The sequence below is a fragment of the Coregonus clupeaformis genome, unplaced genomic scaffold (genome assembly GCF_020615455.1).
Source record: "Coregonus clupeaformis isolate EN_2021a unplaced genomic scaffold, ASM2061545v1 scaf0870, whole genome shotgun sequence".
In the NCBI taxonomy this organism is placed as follows: Eukaryota; Metazoa; Chordata; class Actinopteri; order Salmoniformes; family Salmonidae; genus Coregonus; species Coregonus clupeaformis.
In genome coordinates, this window is record NW_025534324.1 from 1 (window position 1) to 17,697 (window position 17,697).

General features: G+C 45.5%; 1 protein-coding gene across 1 annotated transcript; it reads left to right on the plus strand.

The window, feature by feature from the left end:
- Window positions 1-1,306: 1,306 nt before the first annotated feature.
- LOC121553624 (A disintegrin and metalloproteinase with thrombospondin motifs 5) lies at window positions 1,307-17,444 on the plus strand (the record flags this gene model as incomplete). Its single annotated transcript, XM_045216948.1, has 7 exons — window positions 1,307-1,439; window positions 2,091-2,258; window positions 2,916-3,199; window positions 11,407-11,590; window positions 11,858-12,033; window positions 14,364-14,539; window positions 16,062-17,444. Coding segments are annotated over 7 exons (1,797 nt in total), but the record flags the coding sequence as incomplete, so codon positions are not given.
- Window positions 17,445-17,697: the final 253 nt, after the last annotated feature.

Sequence of the window (17,697 nt, forward strand, 5' to 3'; positions counted from 1 at the left end):
GTCCGAAATGGCACCCTATTCCCTACATAGTGCATTACTTTTGACCAGAGCCCTAAGTAGTTCACCATATAGGGAATAGGCACTAATGGCCCAATGGACCCTGGTCAAACGTAGTGCACTATGTAGGGAATAGGGTGCCATTTCGGACGCGGTCAGAGTTTGTGTCTAGAGTAAGTGTATGAGGCGTTCCCCCCTGTTGGTCATGTGTTGGAGAGCCCAGAACAGAACACAGACGGGTTTGTTCCTAAAGTGTTCCATCCGAAACGAGTAAATACACACCCCAGAGAGTCTCTCACACACGGCACAGCGGACCTGTCAACATCACTTAACAAGGGATTCATCCTGTCCCCAGGGTGTGTGTGGGAGGGGGGCCTGGGGTGGTGGGTGGGGAGGAGAGGAGTGTGTGTGTTTGCCCTCGCGCACGCCCTTATCTCATTCATACATGACACGTGCCCTTTTACATTAAACAATGTACACACTGTATGTATACTGTGAGAGTGTGTGCGTTTGTGTGTGTGCACGCTTGCATGCCTGTGTGTGTCTGTGTGTGCATGCATACTTGTGTGTCTGCATGTGTGTGTCCACTTGCGTGCATGTGTGTGTGTGTTTCTGAGAACGAGAGAGTCGATGGCATAGGGACACAGTGTTTGAGTGACTGATTGATTCCTCTACACAGCAGAGTAGCTTCAATCCCTCTGGGCATCATCTGTATAGATCTGTGTGGGAGCTGGAACACTGGTCAATACACAGTACCTTATATGAGAGAGAGAGAGAGAGAGAGAGAGAGAGAGAGAGAGAGAGAGAGAGAGAGAGAGAGAGAGAGAGAGAGAGAGAGAGAGAGAGAGAGAGAGAGAGAGAGAGAGAGAGAGAGAGAGAGAGAGAGAGAGAGAGAGAGAGAGAGAGAGAGAGAGAGAGAGAGAGAGAGAGAGAGAGAGAGAGAGAGAGAGAGAGAGGAAGGAGAGGGGGGGAGGGAGAGGGGGGGGGAGAGAGAGAGAGAGAGAGAGAGAGAGAGAGAGAGAGAGAGAGAGAGAGAGAGAGAGAGAGAGAGAGGTGAAGAAATAGAGTGAACTCAAAGCATCAACAATTTTGGGTCAAATAAGGTCTATTGACATCTGATCTTCTCTCATTTGTCATCTGTAAGCTATCCAGCTTGTCCTTGCATTGTCTGTGTTTTGGTGTGTGTGAGTCCTACAGTATATGTGTGTGTTCTACCTATACACTAACTTATTTCACCCTTTACACTAACTTATTTCACTAACTCATTTCACCCTTTCCACCAACCCATTTGCTTGTGCCCCCTGTATAGGACCTGTGTGGGCACCACTCGTGTGACACACTGGGCATGGCCGACGTTGGCACCATCTGCTCACCAGAGAGGAGCTGTGCCGTCATAGAGGACGACGGACTCCATGCCGCCTTCACAGTGGCACACGAGATAGGTGGGCACCGTTCACACACCTGCATACACACATACACACCTGCCATTTTTTAGTGTACGCAAGCACATGCAAACACATCCAAACTTTATTGCTATCACTGTCACCAGGGGTCTCTTCATAGTCCCCAAGTCCAGAGCAGACTCTGGAAAACGCACAGTACTACATAGAGCCATGACTACATGGAACTCTATTCCACATCAAGTAACTCAAGCGAGCAGTAAAATCTGATTTAAGAAAACAGATACAACTACAGTTTATGGAACGAAGCGGACTGTGAAGAGACACAAACACAGGCACACACACACGCATACGCACACACGCTAACACATGTACATTGTAATGTTGTAATATTGTTGTATTGTGGTATTATACATTTTGTATTGTAGATTTGTAATGATAGAGTAGTGGTGTAATAAAGTGTTGTATGTTGTACTGTTTTATTTATTTTTTGTGATGTAGTTGCCTTAATCTTGTTTGGACTCCAGGAAGAGTAGCTGCTGCCTTGGCAGCAGCTAATGGGGATCCTTAATAAATACAAATACAGATACACACTCTCACGAATACAATGCTCATTGTGTAAACAAACACCCCCCCAAAATGATTTGTCTTTCTGTCTGCCTGCCTGTCCATCTCTCTGTCTGTGAACCAAAGGTCACTTGCTGGGCCTGTCCCACGACGACTCCAAGTTCTGCGAAGAGCGTTTCGGCGCCAGCGCGGACAAGCGTCTCATGTCGTCCATCCTGACCTCCATCGACGCCTCCAAACCCTGGAGCCGCTGCACCTCAGCTACCATCACTGACTTCTTTGACGATGGCAACGGTAAGACATGGAGAGGGGGATGAGAGGAGGAGAGCGGGGAAGAATGGCAGGATAGGATAGAGGGGGATGAGAAGAGGAGAGCGGGGAGGAGAGGAGAGAATGAAATCCAGAAGTATTTTGGCACTCCAGGCCTAGAGTTGACTAGCCCTGAACTAATGGTTAGGGAGGTAACCAAGTCTTAATTGTAAAAGTGAGGAGAATACCTCAATGACTTACTTGGTTAAACATTGAGGGTTGGGCTCACCTACTGTACAGAGTTCATGTGCTGTTGTCTTTGCCAAATTGAATCCAATGTCCCTTCACACCTATCGAGTGGCGGATTAGAATGATCGGAGGTTTGATAAACCAGACAGACAAACCGCCTTTGGCATTGGACACCATGTACACAAAAAAGCAATGCACTGATCTGTCCATCCTCTAATTTTTCTATCCTTTCCACTTACCCCTAAACCTTTCTCCTCATTCCATCCTCTCCCCCTCTTCTCTGCCACCCACACCACCTCTCCCTGCCTCCTTCTTTCTCCTTCCCCTTTCTCCTTTCCCCTCCTTTGTAACCTCTTTCTCCCTCCCCTTCTCTTCTTCTAACCTTCCTTCTCCCCTCATTCCATCCTCTTCCCCCCCTCCTCCTTTTTCCTCCTCCCCTCTCCCCCTCTACAGCCGAGTGTCTCCTGGACACTCCTCGCCAGCCCATGCTCGGCTCAGAGGAGCTGCCCGGCCAGAGCTACGACGCTGTGCGCCAGTGCCGCCTGGCGTTTGGGCCTGAGTACACAGTCTGCCCGGGCATGGACGTGTGCGCCCGCCTGTGGTGCGCAGTGATACGCCAGGGCCAGATGGTGTGCCTGACCAAGAAGCTGCCCGCCGTGGAGGGCACGCCGTGTGGCAAGGGCCGCATCTGCCTCCAGGGCAAGTGCGTGGACAAGACCCGGAAGAGACACTACTCGGTAAGGACAGGGCGGAGGGTGAGAGGAAGGGAGGGGAGGGAGGGAATAGGAGGCAACAACGCAATAGGCTGACAGCATAGACAGAGTGGAAGAGCCTAGAGAGGGAAGGAGGGAAGGAGGAAAGGAGGGGATGGGAAGGAGAGGGAGAGTGTTGCGAGAGGGAATGTGAGGCAAACACCGGATAGGTGCAGTGAAATGTGTTGTTTTACAGGATCAGCCATAGTAGTACGGCGCCCTTAGAGCAAATTAGGGTTAAGTGCCTTGCTCAAGGGCACATCGACAGATGTTCACCTTGTCGGCTCGGGTATTCAAACCAGCGACATTTAGGTTACTCACCCAACACTCTAACGGCTAGGCTACCTGCTGACCAATAGGGTGACAACATAGACAAGTCCCTCAAATTATACTACTTGGTGAGAGGAATGAAGGTGTGAGAGAGGGAGGTGTGTAGGGAGAGTGGAGGTAAAGGGGGGCGGGTGTATGGTGGAGTACGGTGAGAGTGCCAACAACAGCAATGAGAGACACTATAACACAAGGAGAGAAGGAATGAGGGAGGGAGTATAGAGAGAGGGAGAGAGAGAATGGGAGGCAGGGATGGAGTTAGGTGAAAGTGTGAATAAGAGCCACAGGAGATATACACTGAGTGTACAAAACATTAAGGACACCTGCTCTTTCAATGACGTAGACTGACCAGGTGAATCCAGGTGAAAGCTATGATCCCTTATTGATGTCACTTGTTAAATCCACTTCAATCATTGTAGATGAAGGGGAGGAGACATGTTAAAGAAGGATATTTTAAGCCTTGAGTCAATTGAGACATGGATTGTGTACATGTGTCATTCAGAGGGTGAATGGGCAAGACAAAATATTTAAGTGCCTTTGAACGGGGTATGGTCGTAGGGGCCAGGCTTAGGGCTGTGGCAGTCGTGACATTTTGTCAGCCGATGAATGTCAAGCAAATAACTGCCGGTCTCACGTAATTGACCGTTAATTACCATAAACATATCATGTTTCTTTAGACCTGTCTAAAATAAATAACAGATTTATTGTGATGGTGTCGCCTATATTACATGGATTTATTAGACTTTTTTAAATGTAGATGTTCCAAAGGTCTGCATCAGTGGCTTCCAAGCATAGCCTACAAGCCACTGATACATCTACATTTTAAAAAGTCTAATAAATCTGTTATTTATTTTAGACAGGTCTAAAGAAACATGATATGAAGAAAAGGTAGTCTACTTCAGAAGAACAGAATAGCATACTCTGAGTTGTCCTTATGTTAGGCCCTGATCTGGCTATGCCATATGGCTGTGGGCTACACTAGTTCAATTAGCAGACAAGATTTGCTTGTGGCATTATTTTATATAATTTTATAGTATGAAGAATACAATTGAACATAGCTGAATAAAATAGAAAGGATATTTTCTCCAAACGATTTGAGGGAGTACGCACATGCGGCTATTCTGAATTGAGAGGCTAACAAAGAAACAGGTACTCCTAAATGCTTCATTTAGAGTTATTTATGTAACTTTAGTTGTGATACAAATGTTGGGCTATATGTTTAGATTTTTAATACATTCTAAGGCTTCATGATGTGACTCTAATGATGATTTGAAAAAAGTTGCATGAAAGGCATGAGCTCTGCTTTGTTTTTTGGGCAGGCTGTACACACTTCATCATTCACAATTTGACAAGCACTTGATAGTGCCCCGAATTTCCCTTTGTGTGGCCGTAATACCCGTAATAAGACGCTTTTCCCGTGGTTCATGTTCATGCCAGTCAGGTAGGCTATACTCCTGTTGTAAAGAGAAGCAATGTGCTTGATATTAGGAAAGTTGAGAAATTAATATAGTAGGCCCAGCCCATAGAAAGCTGATGGGATCCTCCTCTTTTTAATAGAGGCCATCACTCTGTGATGCCTATAGAAATGTTGCGCAGCATGAGCTCATAGCCTCTCATTAAGTGTTTGATTCGATTTTCGATTACATTTGCATTGATGTCAGAATGATTAGAGGGACAATAGAGTGCTGAGTACCAGGCAGTTAGCAAGTTTGGTAGGCTACTAATGACCATCAGCAGCATCAGAGCTTGGAGAAGCATAATTACTGTGACTAAACGGTCACGTAGAACTTGACTGCCGTCATGACTCGTGACTGCCAGTGTGGCGGTAATATTGTCACCGCAACATCCCTAGGTGCAACTCAATATTAGAAAGGTGTTCTTAATGTTTTGTACACTCAGTGTAGCGGTAGAGGGAGGGTAGGAGAGAGTTGGAAAGAATTAGAACGTTTCCGTAACTTTTACTGCACATTGTGATTCATTTGGGCTTTACTGTCACAGACTCAATTAATCTAATTCAGTTGAATTTGATTTGGAACAAGATTACTAGAGGAGTGACTGGGTGTATTTTTGGCAGGTCGGAGAAGGGGGAAAGAATGTTGCTTTTGTAGGTGGGATTACTGTCTCTCCCTCCTCTCAGACTGTTCTCTTAGCAGGCTGTTTCTGTTGAGTCTTTTCAACTTCTGAGTCTCTGAGTTTTCAGTCACTCTTATGACAAGCAGCACAAAACTCACTATACTTTAATGGTCACCACCATTTTGGTTGTCTTTGTTTTGAAACATTACGTTCCAAAAAAATGTTTTGTTCTATTAGAGTTACATTGTAAGAGTATCGCTTAATTATAAATTATTAAAAGGGACATCCGACCAGAATCACTGTCAACAGAATATACATAGGCCTACTGTATATGCTTTGTTCATTCATATTTTGACTTGTGGCTATTGACACTAATGATATGTCAGGCTATAGTCACCTAACTAGAATATAGTTCTAGACCAACTAGACGTCTATATTCAGTGTTGGGGAGTAGTGAACTACATGTAGTGGAACTAGTAATGTAACTACATTTTCCAGTAGCTTGGTGGTAGTTGAACTAAATTAAAATCTTGGTAGTGTTTTGAGTAGTTAATTACTTTATTTTGCCATGTAGTGGTGTAGCTAACTACTGGAACTACAGACTACTTTTTTAGCAAAAATATTATAAAACATTTGTTGTTGGCAAGAATTTCCTTTCTTTTTCAACAGCAGACCTGCCTAATTCTCACTTGAAACATCGTTTTTGTGTTTAATAGGCTAAATTACACATTCTGTTAACTTCTGACTCCAGAGTGATCTGTTCTTGCAATTTGTAGTCTATGACATTTCAGATTTAGTAACTTTAGTTAAGTAAACTATATTTTTCTTAAGGGTAGATTTAGTGTAGCTTAACTTCTTCCAGTGTGCAGTAATTGGTAGCTTGGTAAACTACACTGCCAGTCAAAAGTTTGGACACACCTACTCATTCAAGGGTTTTTCTTTATTTTTACTATTTTTTACATTGTAGAATAATAGTGAAGACATCAAAACTATGAAATAACACATATGGAATCATGTAGTAACCAAAAAAGTGTTAAACAAATCAAAATATATTTTATATTTGAGATTCTTCAAATATCCACCCTTTGCCTTGATGACAGCTTTGCACACTCTTGGCATTAGTGTCTTCACTATTATTATTATTATTCTGCAATGTAGAAAATAGTAAAAAATAAAGAAAAACCCTTGAATGAGTAGGTGTGTCCAAACTTTTGACTGGTACTGTATATCTTCGGAGTAGCTTCCCCAACACTGTCTATATTGTAGATCCAGACCAACTTACTAGACATCTAACTAGAATATGCAGTAGATCTATCTAGACCAACAATCTATTTCAAAGTAATCACAAACAAAATGTTCAATGAAAATATACATGTTTATTTTGGATGGGAAGAGGGGGGAGAGGTGAGGGGATGGGAGGATAGGTGAGGAGAGCTTAGGAGAAGACAGGAGGTTTCACACCTGCTGCAGGGGGATCCCCCTAGGGGGCCTAAGGGTGAAGAGGAGGGGGTACAACGACCCATTGAGAGCTGCAACAAAATGAAAACAGGACAAAGGGAGGTTAATTCTAGGGTCAAAGGTGATTATGTGTTGGGTTAGGGCTATAAAATGTTCTACTCCTGACCTTATTGCTACGTAGCAACTGTCCCTGTATGATTTAATCTCTCTTTCATTCTCGACCATTCTACTCACCAGCCTCTGTCTCCTTCACCAACGCCTCTTTCTCCTCCTTCCTCTTCTCCAACTCCTCCCTCATCCACTCCTTGTCTGCGATGTCCTTCTCTCTCTTCTCTATCGCTCCATTCTTTATGTCCAGGAGTTTGGCTTGATTTGCCAAAGCATCCTCTCTCTCTCCATCCACACTCCGTTTCTTTCCACCTCCTCTGTCTCCTTCCTCAGCCTCTCCTTCTCCAACTTCCTTATCTTTCCCTCTGTCAACTCTTTCTCTTTCGCCAGCTGCGCTCTCACCCTCTCCACCTCCTCTCCCTTCACCACCACCTCCTCCGCCTTCACCTTCACCTCCTCTGCCCAGGTCTGAACATTCTCCTTCTCCCCCCTGACAGCCATCCTCTCTTCCATCAGCCACTCGCTTTTCAGAACGATCTGCCCCCTCTCTCTTCTCAGAATCTTCTCTTCTCTCCCCGCAGTCTTCTCCCTCTTCTCCACCTCCCTCCTTGCCACCTCCACCTTCTTTCTCTCGACTGCCACCTCCTTCCTTTCCTCAGTCACCTCCTTCCTTTCCTCGTTCACCTCCTTCCTCTCCTCTTCCACCTCACTCCTTTCCACCATTACCTGCTCCTCCCTATTCTCCACCTGCACCTCCCTCTTTCCAGCACCTCCTCCCTCCTGTTAAACTCCTCCAACATCCTCATCAACTCCTCCTCCTTCTTCTGGTTAGACTCAGCCCTTTTGATTATCCTCCTCCATGGCTTTGATCTGAAGGACAGTCGGTAAGAATGATACTCCGTAAGTCAGTAAGAGAGTACATGTTCATTTTACAGCCTATTTCAGCCCAACAGTCAGTCGCTGGTCGTGATGACCTACTCAGACCTGGGTTCAAAGACTATTTGACATCTTTCAAATACATTGAGCGTTGCTCTATACTGCTTGGAGTGCCAATCGAGCACAGATAAAGTATTTGAACCCAGGTCTGAACCCACTTCAACTAACAACCCATAGAATAGGAATAAATAGAACCCATAGAATAAACCAAAAGAATGAATCATCAGGTGTAGTGTGATAGAATATAGAATTTGAATGAATTATTGTAATTATATAGGTCGTTAGTTGTAGTGGGATAGAATTTGAATGAAAAGAACCCATAGAATGAATCATTCTAATTCTATGGGTTGATAGTTGTAGTAGGATAGAATTCAGAATTAGAATGAATAGAACCCGTAGAATGAATCATTCTTATTCTATGTAACAACTAGACCTGAGTTTAATTGAATCTGTGCTTGATTGAGCTTGCCTGGTGCATTGGAAACAATGGAATACTCCCAAAAGTGTGAACCCTGCCCATCCGGCACATCAGACAGGCTTAAGCAAATGCTCAAAGTATTATAATTTTTTTATTTGAACCCAGGTCTACTAACAACATTATACCTTTCCATGATGGGGAACTTGTTACCATTAGTCTAATAATATCATGGATTAGTTTTTACTAACAGTTTATAAACAGTAAAATAAACAAAGTACATAAAATACATAAAGTAAAATACAGAAACTTGACACTCACTTTAGAGACTGTCGGCCTCCGTGACCTCCCCTTCATCATCAAGACCAAAAACAATACAAAGTACTATACAAACAATATATATACAAAAAAGCAAGAAAAGTCAAAGTAACAAATAAAACAAATAAGATGAAGGAATATATAATGTACAAAAAATGGAGTACAGTCAAATAGAAATAGAGTAGGCTAAATAGTAGGTTGAATATTTCGCAGGTGTTCGCAGCTAGTAGCAGATAGTGTTGGTAGCAGTCCAAAGATAAATGGAATCTGATTTGTGCCTGGATGGCGTGACATTGGAATGTTTACACCATCCGTTGCCATGGTAAATGGTCATGTCATAGAGGTAAATAATGATAGATGTATCTCTGTGATGTCATACAGTTCTGGAATTGCAAATATCAACATTCTATATGATGTAATAATGATATCAACATCTGTGGTCTCTACAATGATAGTAGGCCTAGTAATTAATAAGAAATAATAATACAAATGCAAATGTAAAATTAAAAACACAGAACAACCAAACAAATCAAATCAAATTTTATTTGCCACATGCGTCGAATACAACAGGTGTAGACCTTACAGTGAAATGCTTACTTACAAGCCCTTAACCAACAATGCAGTTTTAAGAAAAAAGTAAAAAAGAGATAAGTAAAAAATAAAAATGACAAATAATTAAAGAGCTGCAGTAAAATAGAATAACAGTAGGGAGGCTATATACAGGGGGTACCGGTACAGAGTCAATGTGCGGGGGCACCGGTTAGTCGAGGTAATTGAGGTAATATGTACATGAGGGTAGAGTTAAAGTGACTATGCATAGATAATAAACAGAGAATAGCAGCAGCGTAAAAGAGGGGGTGGGGTGAGGGGGACAATACAAATAGTCCGGGTAGCCATGATTAGCTGTTCAGGAGTCTTATGGCTTGGGGGTAGAAGCTATTAAGAAGCCTTTTGGACCTAGACTTGGCGCTCCGGTACCGCTTGCCGTGCGCTAGCAGAGAGAACAGTCTATGACTAGGGTGGCTGGAGTCTTTGTCAATTTTTGGGGCCTTCCTCTGACACCGCCTGGTATAGAGGTCCTGGATGGCAGGAAGCTTGGCCCCAGTGAGGTACTGGGCCGTAAGCACTACCCTCTGTAGTGCCTTGCGGTCGGAGGCCGAGCAGTTGCCATACCAGGCAGTGATGCAACCAGTCAGGATGCTCTCGATGGATCAGCTGTAGAACTTTTTGAGGATCTGAGGACCCATGCCAAATCTTTTCAGTCTCCTGAGGGGGAATAGGCTTTGTCGTGCCCTCTTCACAACTGTCTTGGTGTGTTTGGACCATGATAGTTTGTTGGTGATGTGGACACCAAGGAACTTGGTCACGTTGAGGGAGAGGTTGTTATCCTGGCACCACACGGCCAGGTCTCTGACCTCCTCCCTATAGGCTGTCTCATCGTTGTCTGTGATCAGGCCTACCAATGTTGTGTCATCGGCAGACTTAATGATGGTGTTGGAGTTGTGCCTGGCCATGCAGTCATGGGTGAACAGGGAGTACAGGAGGGGACTGCACACGCACCCCTGAGGAGCCCCTTGTGTTGAGGATCAGCGGGGCAGATGTGTTGTTACCTACCCTTACCACCTGGGGGTGGCCCGTCAGGAAGTCCAGGATCCAGTTGCAGAGGGAGGTGTTTAGTCCCAGGGTCCTTAGCTTAGTGATGAGCTTTGAGGGCACTATGGTGTTGGAACGCTGAGCTGTAGTGAATGAATAGCATTCTCACGTAGGTGTTCCTCTTGTCCGGGTGGGAAAGGGCAGTGTGGAGTGCAGTAGAGATTGCATCATCTGTGGATCTGTTGGGGCGGTATGCAAATTGGAGTGGGTGTAGGGTTTCTGGGATAATGGTGTTGATATGAGCCAGCCTTTCAAAGACCAGCCTTTCAAAGACAAAACAAAGACGAATAGAGACAATACGTAAAGAATCAAGATAGTTCAGATCAACTTTCCCTTCCCCAATCTTAACCTTAACCATTAGTTGGGAAAATGCTAAACTGACCCAAGATCAGCGTCTAGGGGCAACTTCACCCTATACCCTTAAGATGTTGTAGGCTAGCATGTGAGCTAATATAGCACATTGCTACAGACTCTGACTTTGCCTTGATGTACTGGGTCGCCTTTGAACATTACTTTAATTTCTATCATCATGCCGCCCCACACCCTTCTCAATGTATTCCACTTGCACAGACAATCACGTGCATGCAGACACACAAATGAATCACACACACACAGACACATACACACATTTTACACATGGCTTGGCTGCCGGCCAATCCAACTTTTAACATGCTCACTGTGCAACTTTAAGAGTACTCTCTTATCTCTCTCCTCCCTCTCCTCCTCTGATCTCACTCTCCTATCTCTTCTCACTCTCCTCTCTCTCTCTCTCTCTCTCTCCGCTCTCTCTCTCTCTCGCGCTCTATCGCTCTCTCTCTCAATCTCTTTCCTATCGCCTCCCTCTCTCCTATCTCATCTTTCTCTTTCATCTTCCCGCTCTCCTCTCTTCATCCTGCTCTCCAAGGCATCTAACCACGGAAGTTGGAGTTCGTGGGGTCCGTGGGGGGCATGTTCGAGGACGTGCGGTGGAGGGGTGCAGTTCGCCCAGCGTCTGTGTAACAACCCGCCGCCCCGAAACAATGGGCGCTACTGCACCGGCAAGAGAGCCATCTACAGGTCCTGCAGTGTCACCCCATGCCCCTCGCACAGTGAGTGTAGTACTGCAGATTGACTGGCTGACGTGTGTGATCACATAGTGGGATAGACACGCATAAGCACACACAAGTATACATTTGCTCAGGCAAATACACAGGCTTACAATAGATCAATGAATGGTAAATATTTAGACTCTCTCTCCCTGTCTCTCTCTCTGTCTCTCTCTCGCTCGCTCTCTCAAACACACACACACACACACACACACAGTCTGAAATGCTAATGTTCCCACTCTAACCTGTGGTGGAACTGTCCTCCTCTAGGTAAGAGTTTCCGCCAGGAGCAGTGTGAGGTGCGGAATGGCCCCCAGACAGACCCTAAGGGGGTGAAGACCTTTGTGGAGTGGGTACCCAAGTTCGCAGGAGTGCTACCCAAAGATGTGTGCAAGCTGACCTGCCGGGCCAAGGGCACAGGCTACTATGTAGTGTTCTCGCAGAGGGTGAGTGAATAAGAGAAGGGCACTGGGGAGTAAAAGAGTGTGAGTGAGGGTACTTTGGAGTGCTGTCTTCCACTACCATTAGTCCACTACCTTTGTTATCAAGACTTGTAGTGTCCGTTCTGCTAGTATGATGATGATAAAGATGATGGTGATGATACAGTGCCTTCGAAAAGTATTCAGACCCATTGACTTTTTCCACATTTTGTTACGTTATAGCCTTATTCTAAAATGGATTAAATGAAAAACAATCCTCAGCAATCTACACACAATACCCCATAATGACAAAGGGATAACAGGTTTTTAGAAATGTTTGTAAATTTATAAAATATTTAAAACAGAAAAACCTTATTTTAGGAAGCTTGGCCCCAGTGATGTACTGGGCCGTACGCACTACCCTCTGTAGTGCCTTGCGGTCGGAGGCCGAGCAGTTGCCATACCAGGCGGTGATGCAACCAGTCAGAATGCTCTCGATGGTGCAGCTGTAGAATTTTTTGAGGATCTGAGGACCCATGCCAAATCTTTTCAGTCTCCTGAGGGGGAATAGGCTTTTTCGTGCCCTCTTCACGACTGTCTTGGTGTGTTTGGACCATGATAGTTCGTTGGTGATGTGGACACCAAGGAACTTGAAGCTCTCAACCTGTTCCACTACAGCCCCGTCAATGAGAATGGGGGCGTGCTCAGTCCCCTGAGGGGCCCCTGTGTTGAGGATCAGTGTGGCAGATGTGTTGTTACCTACCCTTACCACCTGGGGGCGGCCCGTCAGGAAGTCCAGGATCCAGTTGCAGAGGGAGGTGTTTAGTCCCAGGATCCTTAGCTCTAAGAGCTTTGCACACCTGAATTGTACAATATTTGCCAATTTTTCTTATTCTTCAAGCTCTGTCAAAACTGTAACTAGGCCACACAGGAACATTCAATGTCGTCTTGGTAAGCAACTCCAGTGTAGATTTGGCCTTGTGTTTTAGGTTATTGTCCTGCTGAATAGTGAATCCCTCTAGGATTTTGCCTGTGCTTAGCTGTATTCCGTTTCTTTTTATCCTAAAATCTCCCTAGTCCTTGCCGATGACAAGCATACCCATAACATGATGCAGCCACCTCCATGCTTGAAAATATGAAGAGTGGTACTAAGTGATGTGTTGTGTTGGATTTGCCCCATACATAACGCTTTGTATTCAGGACAAAAAGTGTATTTCTTAGCCACATTTTGTGCCTTGTTGCAAACAGGATGCATGTTTTGGAATATTTTTAATTCAGTACAGGCATGGTGAAATCCTTCCTCTCCGGCAACTGAGTTGGGAAGGGCACCTGTATCTTTGTAGTGACTGGGTGTATTGATACACCGTCCAAAGTGTAATTAATAACTTCACCATGCTCAAAAGGCTATTCAGCATCTACTTTATTTTTATTTTTACACATCTACCAATCGGTGCCCTTCTTTGCGAGGCTGGTCTTTGTGGTTGAATCTGTGCTTGAAATTCATTACTCGATTGAGGGACCTTAACAGATAATTGTGTGTGGGGGGTACAGAGATGGGGTAGTCATTCAAAAATCATGTTCACCACTATTATTGAACACAGAATGCAACTTATTATGTGATTTAAGCACATTTTTACTCCTGAACTTATTTAGGCTTGACATAACAAAGGGGTTGAATACTTATTGACTCAAGACATTTCAGCTTTAAATTTGTATACATTTCTAAAGTTTTCTACAAATAAAATTCCACTTTGACATTATGGGGTATTGTGTGTGATCAGGCTGTAACACAACAAAACATTGAAAAAGTCAAGGGGTGTGAATACTTTCTGAAGGCGCTGTACATGATAATATACCCATGATGACTGTGAGAATACTGATGATGATGATGATGATGATGGATTTATTTTATATACCACTGTTCATACAGAATCTCAAAGTCGCTTTAAAATATATATTTCAGGGGGCTGGCAGTTAATGGGAGATGGTCTTCCACAGATAGATGATGATGCAGTTCAGTAAAGTGGAGTTGAGTGCAGGTCGCGTCGATGGTTCATAATACAGCCAGGGAGGGAAAAACAACAGTCAGACAGTCAGCTCTTCATCAGGCACCTCTGTCTTTGAAGTTCACAGCTACTCCTCCTTTGTAGGTAGGCTGGAACATCTACCACCGAATGAGTAGCACTCACCTGGGTGATGATTCAGCAGCTGTAAGCTCCTGAGAGACCACAACACCTCGGCAGTAATCAGCTACAGTCTCCTACGAGGCGAGCCTCTATGATGATGATGATGATGATGATGAAGAGTACAACAATAACAGCAATGATGATAATATCTCCTTATGTCTCCTTCTCCAGGTGGTGGATGGGACAGAATGTCGGCCGTACAGCAGCTCAGTGTGTGTGAAGGGCAAGTGTGTGCGTACCGGCTGTGACGGCATCATTGGCTCCAAGCTGCAGTTTGACAAGTGTGGCATCTGTGGAGGGGACAGCACTGGCTGCATCAGGGTGATAGGCAACTTCACCAAGAAGAGGTAAGGGAACACACATACACACACGCAAACACACACACACACTGACACTTCAAAGTAAAAAAACTAATGGCCTTGACTTCATTATAAAAAAATCTAAATATTTGGTTGGAGGCAATGATTCTTGTTTATTGTGTAATTTATCTCACCTGTAGTAAGTTGCAGGTGCATATAGGTAAAAATAGCCATTCAACAAATTTTGAAAAGAAAAAACTAAACATTCTGCTCCGTTGCACTCCATTGTAAAGTGAAAGGGTGCGAGTATACTGTATTTTAACACATCTACATCTTGAGTACATTTGTAGGAATGGTCTATAGATTGTCTTCCGCTCCCTCACCATCTCTCATTCAATACATTGGCACATTCTTGTTTAAGCTATCCATTTCTCACACTCACTCTGTCACATCCTCCCTTTTCCCTCATCTCTCTATACGTCATGAGCTTGTAATGGTAAATCACACCTTCCATTGGTGAAGATTGACGTACATTATATATACAAAAGTATGTGGACACACCTTCAAATTAGTGGAATCGGCTATTTCAGCCACACCTGTTGTTGACAGGTGTATAAAATCGAGCACACATCCATGCAATCTCCATAGACAAACATTGACAGTAGAATGGCCTTACTGAAGAGCTCAGTGACTTTCAACGTGGCACCGTTCCAACAAGTCAGTTCCCCGGTCAACTGTAAGTGCTGTTATTGTGAAGTGGAAACGTCTAGGAGCAACAACGGCTCAGCCGCGAAGTGGTAGGCCACACAAGCTCCTAGAACGGGACCGCCGAGTGCTGAAGCGCGTAGTGCGCAAAAAATTGTCTGTCCTCGGTTGCAACACTCACTACCGAGTTCCAAACTGTCTCTGGAAGCATCGTCAGCACAAGAACTGTTCGTCTGGAGCTTCATGAAATGGGTTTCCATTGCCGAGCAGCCCCACACAAGCCTAAGATCACCATGTGCAATGCCAAGCGTTGGCTGGAGTGGTGTAAAGCTCGCCATCATTGGACTCTGGAGCAGTGGAAACGCGTTCTCTGGAGCGATCACGCTTCACCATCTGGCAGTCCGACGGACGAATCTGGGTTTGGCGGATACCAGGAGAACGCTACCTGCCCCAATGCATAGTGCCAACTGTAAAGTTTGGTGGAGGAATTGACTGGCCTGCACAGAGCCCTGACCTCAACCCTATCTAACACCTTTGGGATGAATTGGAACACTGACTGCGAGCCAGGCCTAATCGCCCAACATCAGTGGCCGACCTCACTAATGCTCTTGTGGCTTAATGGAAGCAAGTCCCCGCAGCAATGTTCCAACATCTAGTGGAAAGCCCTCATAAAAGATTGGAGGCTGTTATAGCAGCAAAGGGGGGACCAACTCCATATTAATGCCCATGATTTTGGAATGAGATGTTCGATGAGCAGGTGTCCACATACTTTTGGTCATGTAGTGTACAACATACTGGGGACATATGGGATCTTGCAACACACACTCCTCACTCTCCTGTAACCCTCTCTCCCTCCCCCATGCAGTAAGGGCTACACAGACGTCGTGAAGATCCCAGAGGGCTCCACCCACATCAAGGTCCGCCAGCACAAGCCCAAGGACCAGCCCAGGTACACAGCCTACCTGGCCCTGCGTCGTCCTGGTGGTAACTACCTCCTCAATGGCAAGTTTATGATCTCTACCGCAGAGACAGTCATCCCCCTCAACGGCTCGGTGCTCAACTACAGTGGCTGGAGCCAGCAGGACGAGTGGCTACACAGCATGGGCCCAGGGGCCCTCAGAGAGGCCCTTACGGTTCAGATTCTGGCCACGGATGCCAAGAGGCCCCTGGATATCCGCTACAGCTTCTTCATGCCCCGTCGGGTTTTGGCACCACCACCCCCACCTCCCCCGCACACCTCCACAACCACATCCACCACTACTACTACTACAACAACCACCTCTACTAGATCCAGCAGTAGAACCACATTGGCCCCGTTTTCGGCCCCGGCCCTGGCTCGCTCCACAGCTCCGGGGGTGTCGACGGTGGCCCCTGGGCCCCAGTGGGTGACGGGCCCCTGGATGATCTGCTCCAGGACTTGTGACACGGGCTGGCAGAGCCGCACGGTGCAGTGCAAGGACCCGCAGGCCAAGCTGGCCAAGGGGTGCCCTCTGGCCGACCGCCCCTCCGCCTTCAAACAATGCCTAGTGAAAAAGTGTTGAAAGGACCAGAAACGGGTATACATAGACAGAGACACTGGCTATTGACAGTCAACCCCTCCTCTTCCTCACACCCAACCCTACTATGCCAGGCACTGCTTGGCACAGCTACAGACAAACGACGGGCACATGTGGACACTTCCGAATAGTGCAGTCGCCCAATCACCAACCACCCACTTGTCAAATCCCTCCTCTATCTGAAGGTTTCGTTTGTATTCCTCTGTTAATTACACGTTTTGTTTGCTTTTCTGTATGTTGTTGCTACTGTGGGTTTTTCGTGATTGTCCGCTTTGTCTCTTTGTGTTGTGTGACTGCACACCTCCGGACAATGGGCCTCAGGACTAGTCTGTTGCGTGGCACTTTTTCTCCACTTCCTTTTGGGGTCCCCTTTCTCTTCTTGCTCCTCCCACGGCCAAGTCTCCACATACGATTGGTCTATCCAACTTCCTGTTTGGATTGCGGACCAGGAAGTAGGCTGGGGCCACAACCAAGAGCAACCGATCCGTACTGTAACCAGTCCAGAAATGGGGTTGAACCGCACTGCAAACATCCCAGGTCAAAAAATTGACATAAAGTGATGGAATGAGGTCTATCCAACTTCCTGTTTGGATTGCGGACCAGGAAGTAGGCTGGGGGCACAACCAAGAGCAACCGATCCGTACTGTAACCAGTCCAGAAATGGGGTTGAACCGCACTGCAAACATCCCAGGTCAGAAAATGGACATAAAGTGAGTGAGTTGGGGCAGAATTGTGCCCAATTGCTAGTGCTGAGCGATTAACCTACATTTTGTTTATTATTTTGGTTTTTAAACAACTAATTGACAGACTTCGGTTCAATTCCATTTAGTTCCAGTTTTTTTCTGTGAACTCAATGCACACATTGGGCAGTTTCTCTAGAAATAAATCAGATCAATCCCAAACTGTGCGATGTAGTAGGGAGTTGTAGTTTCCAACAGGCCAATA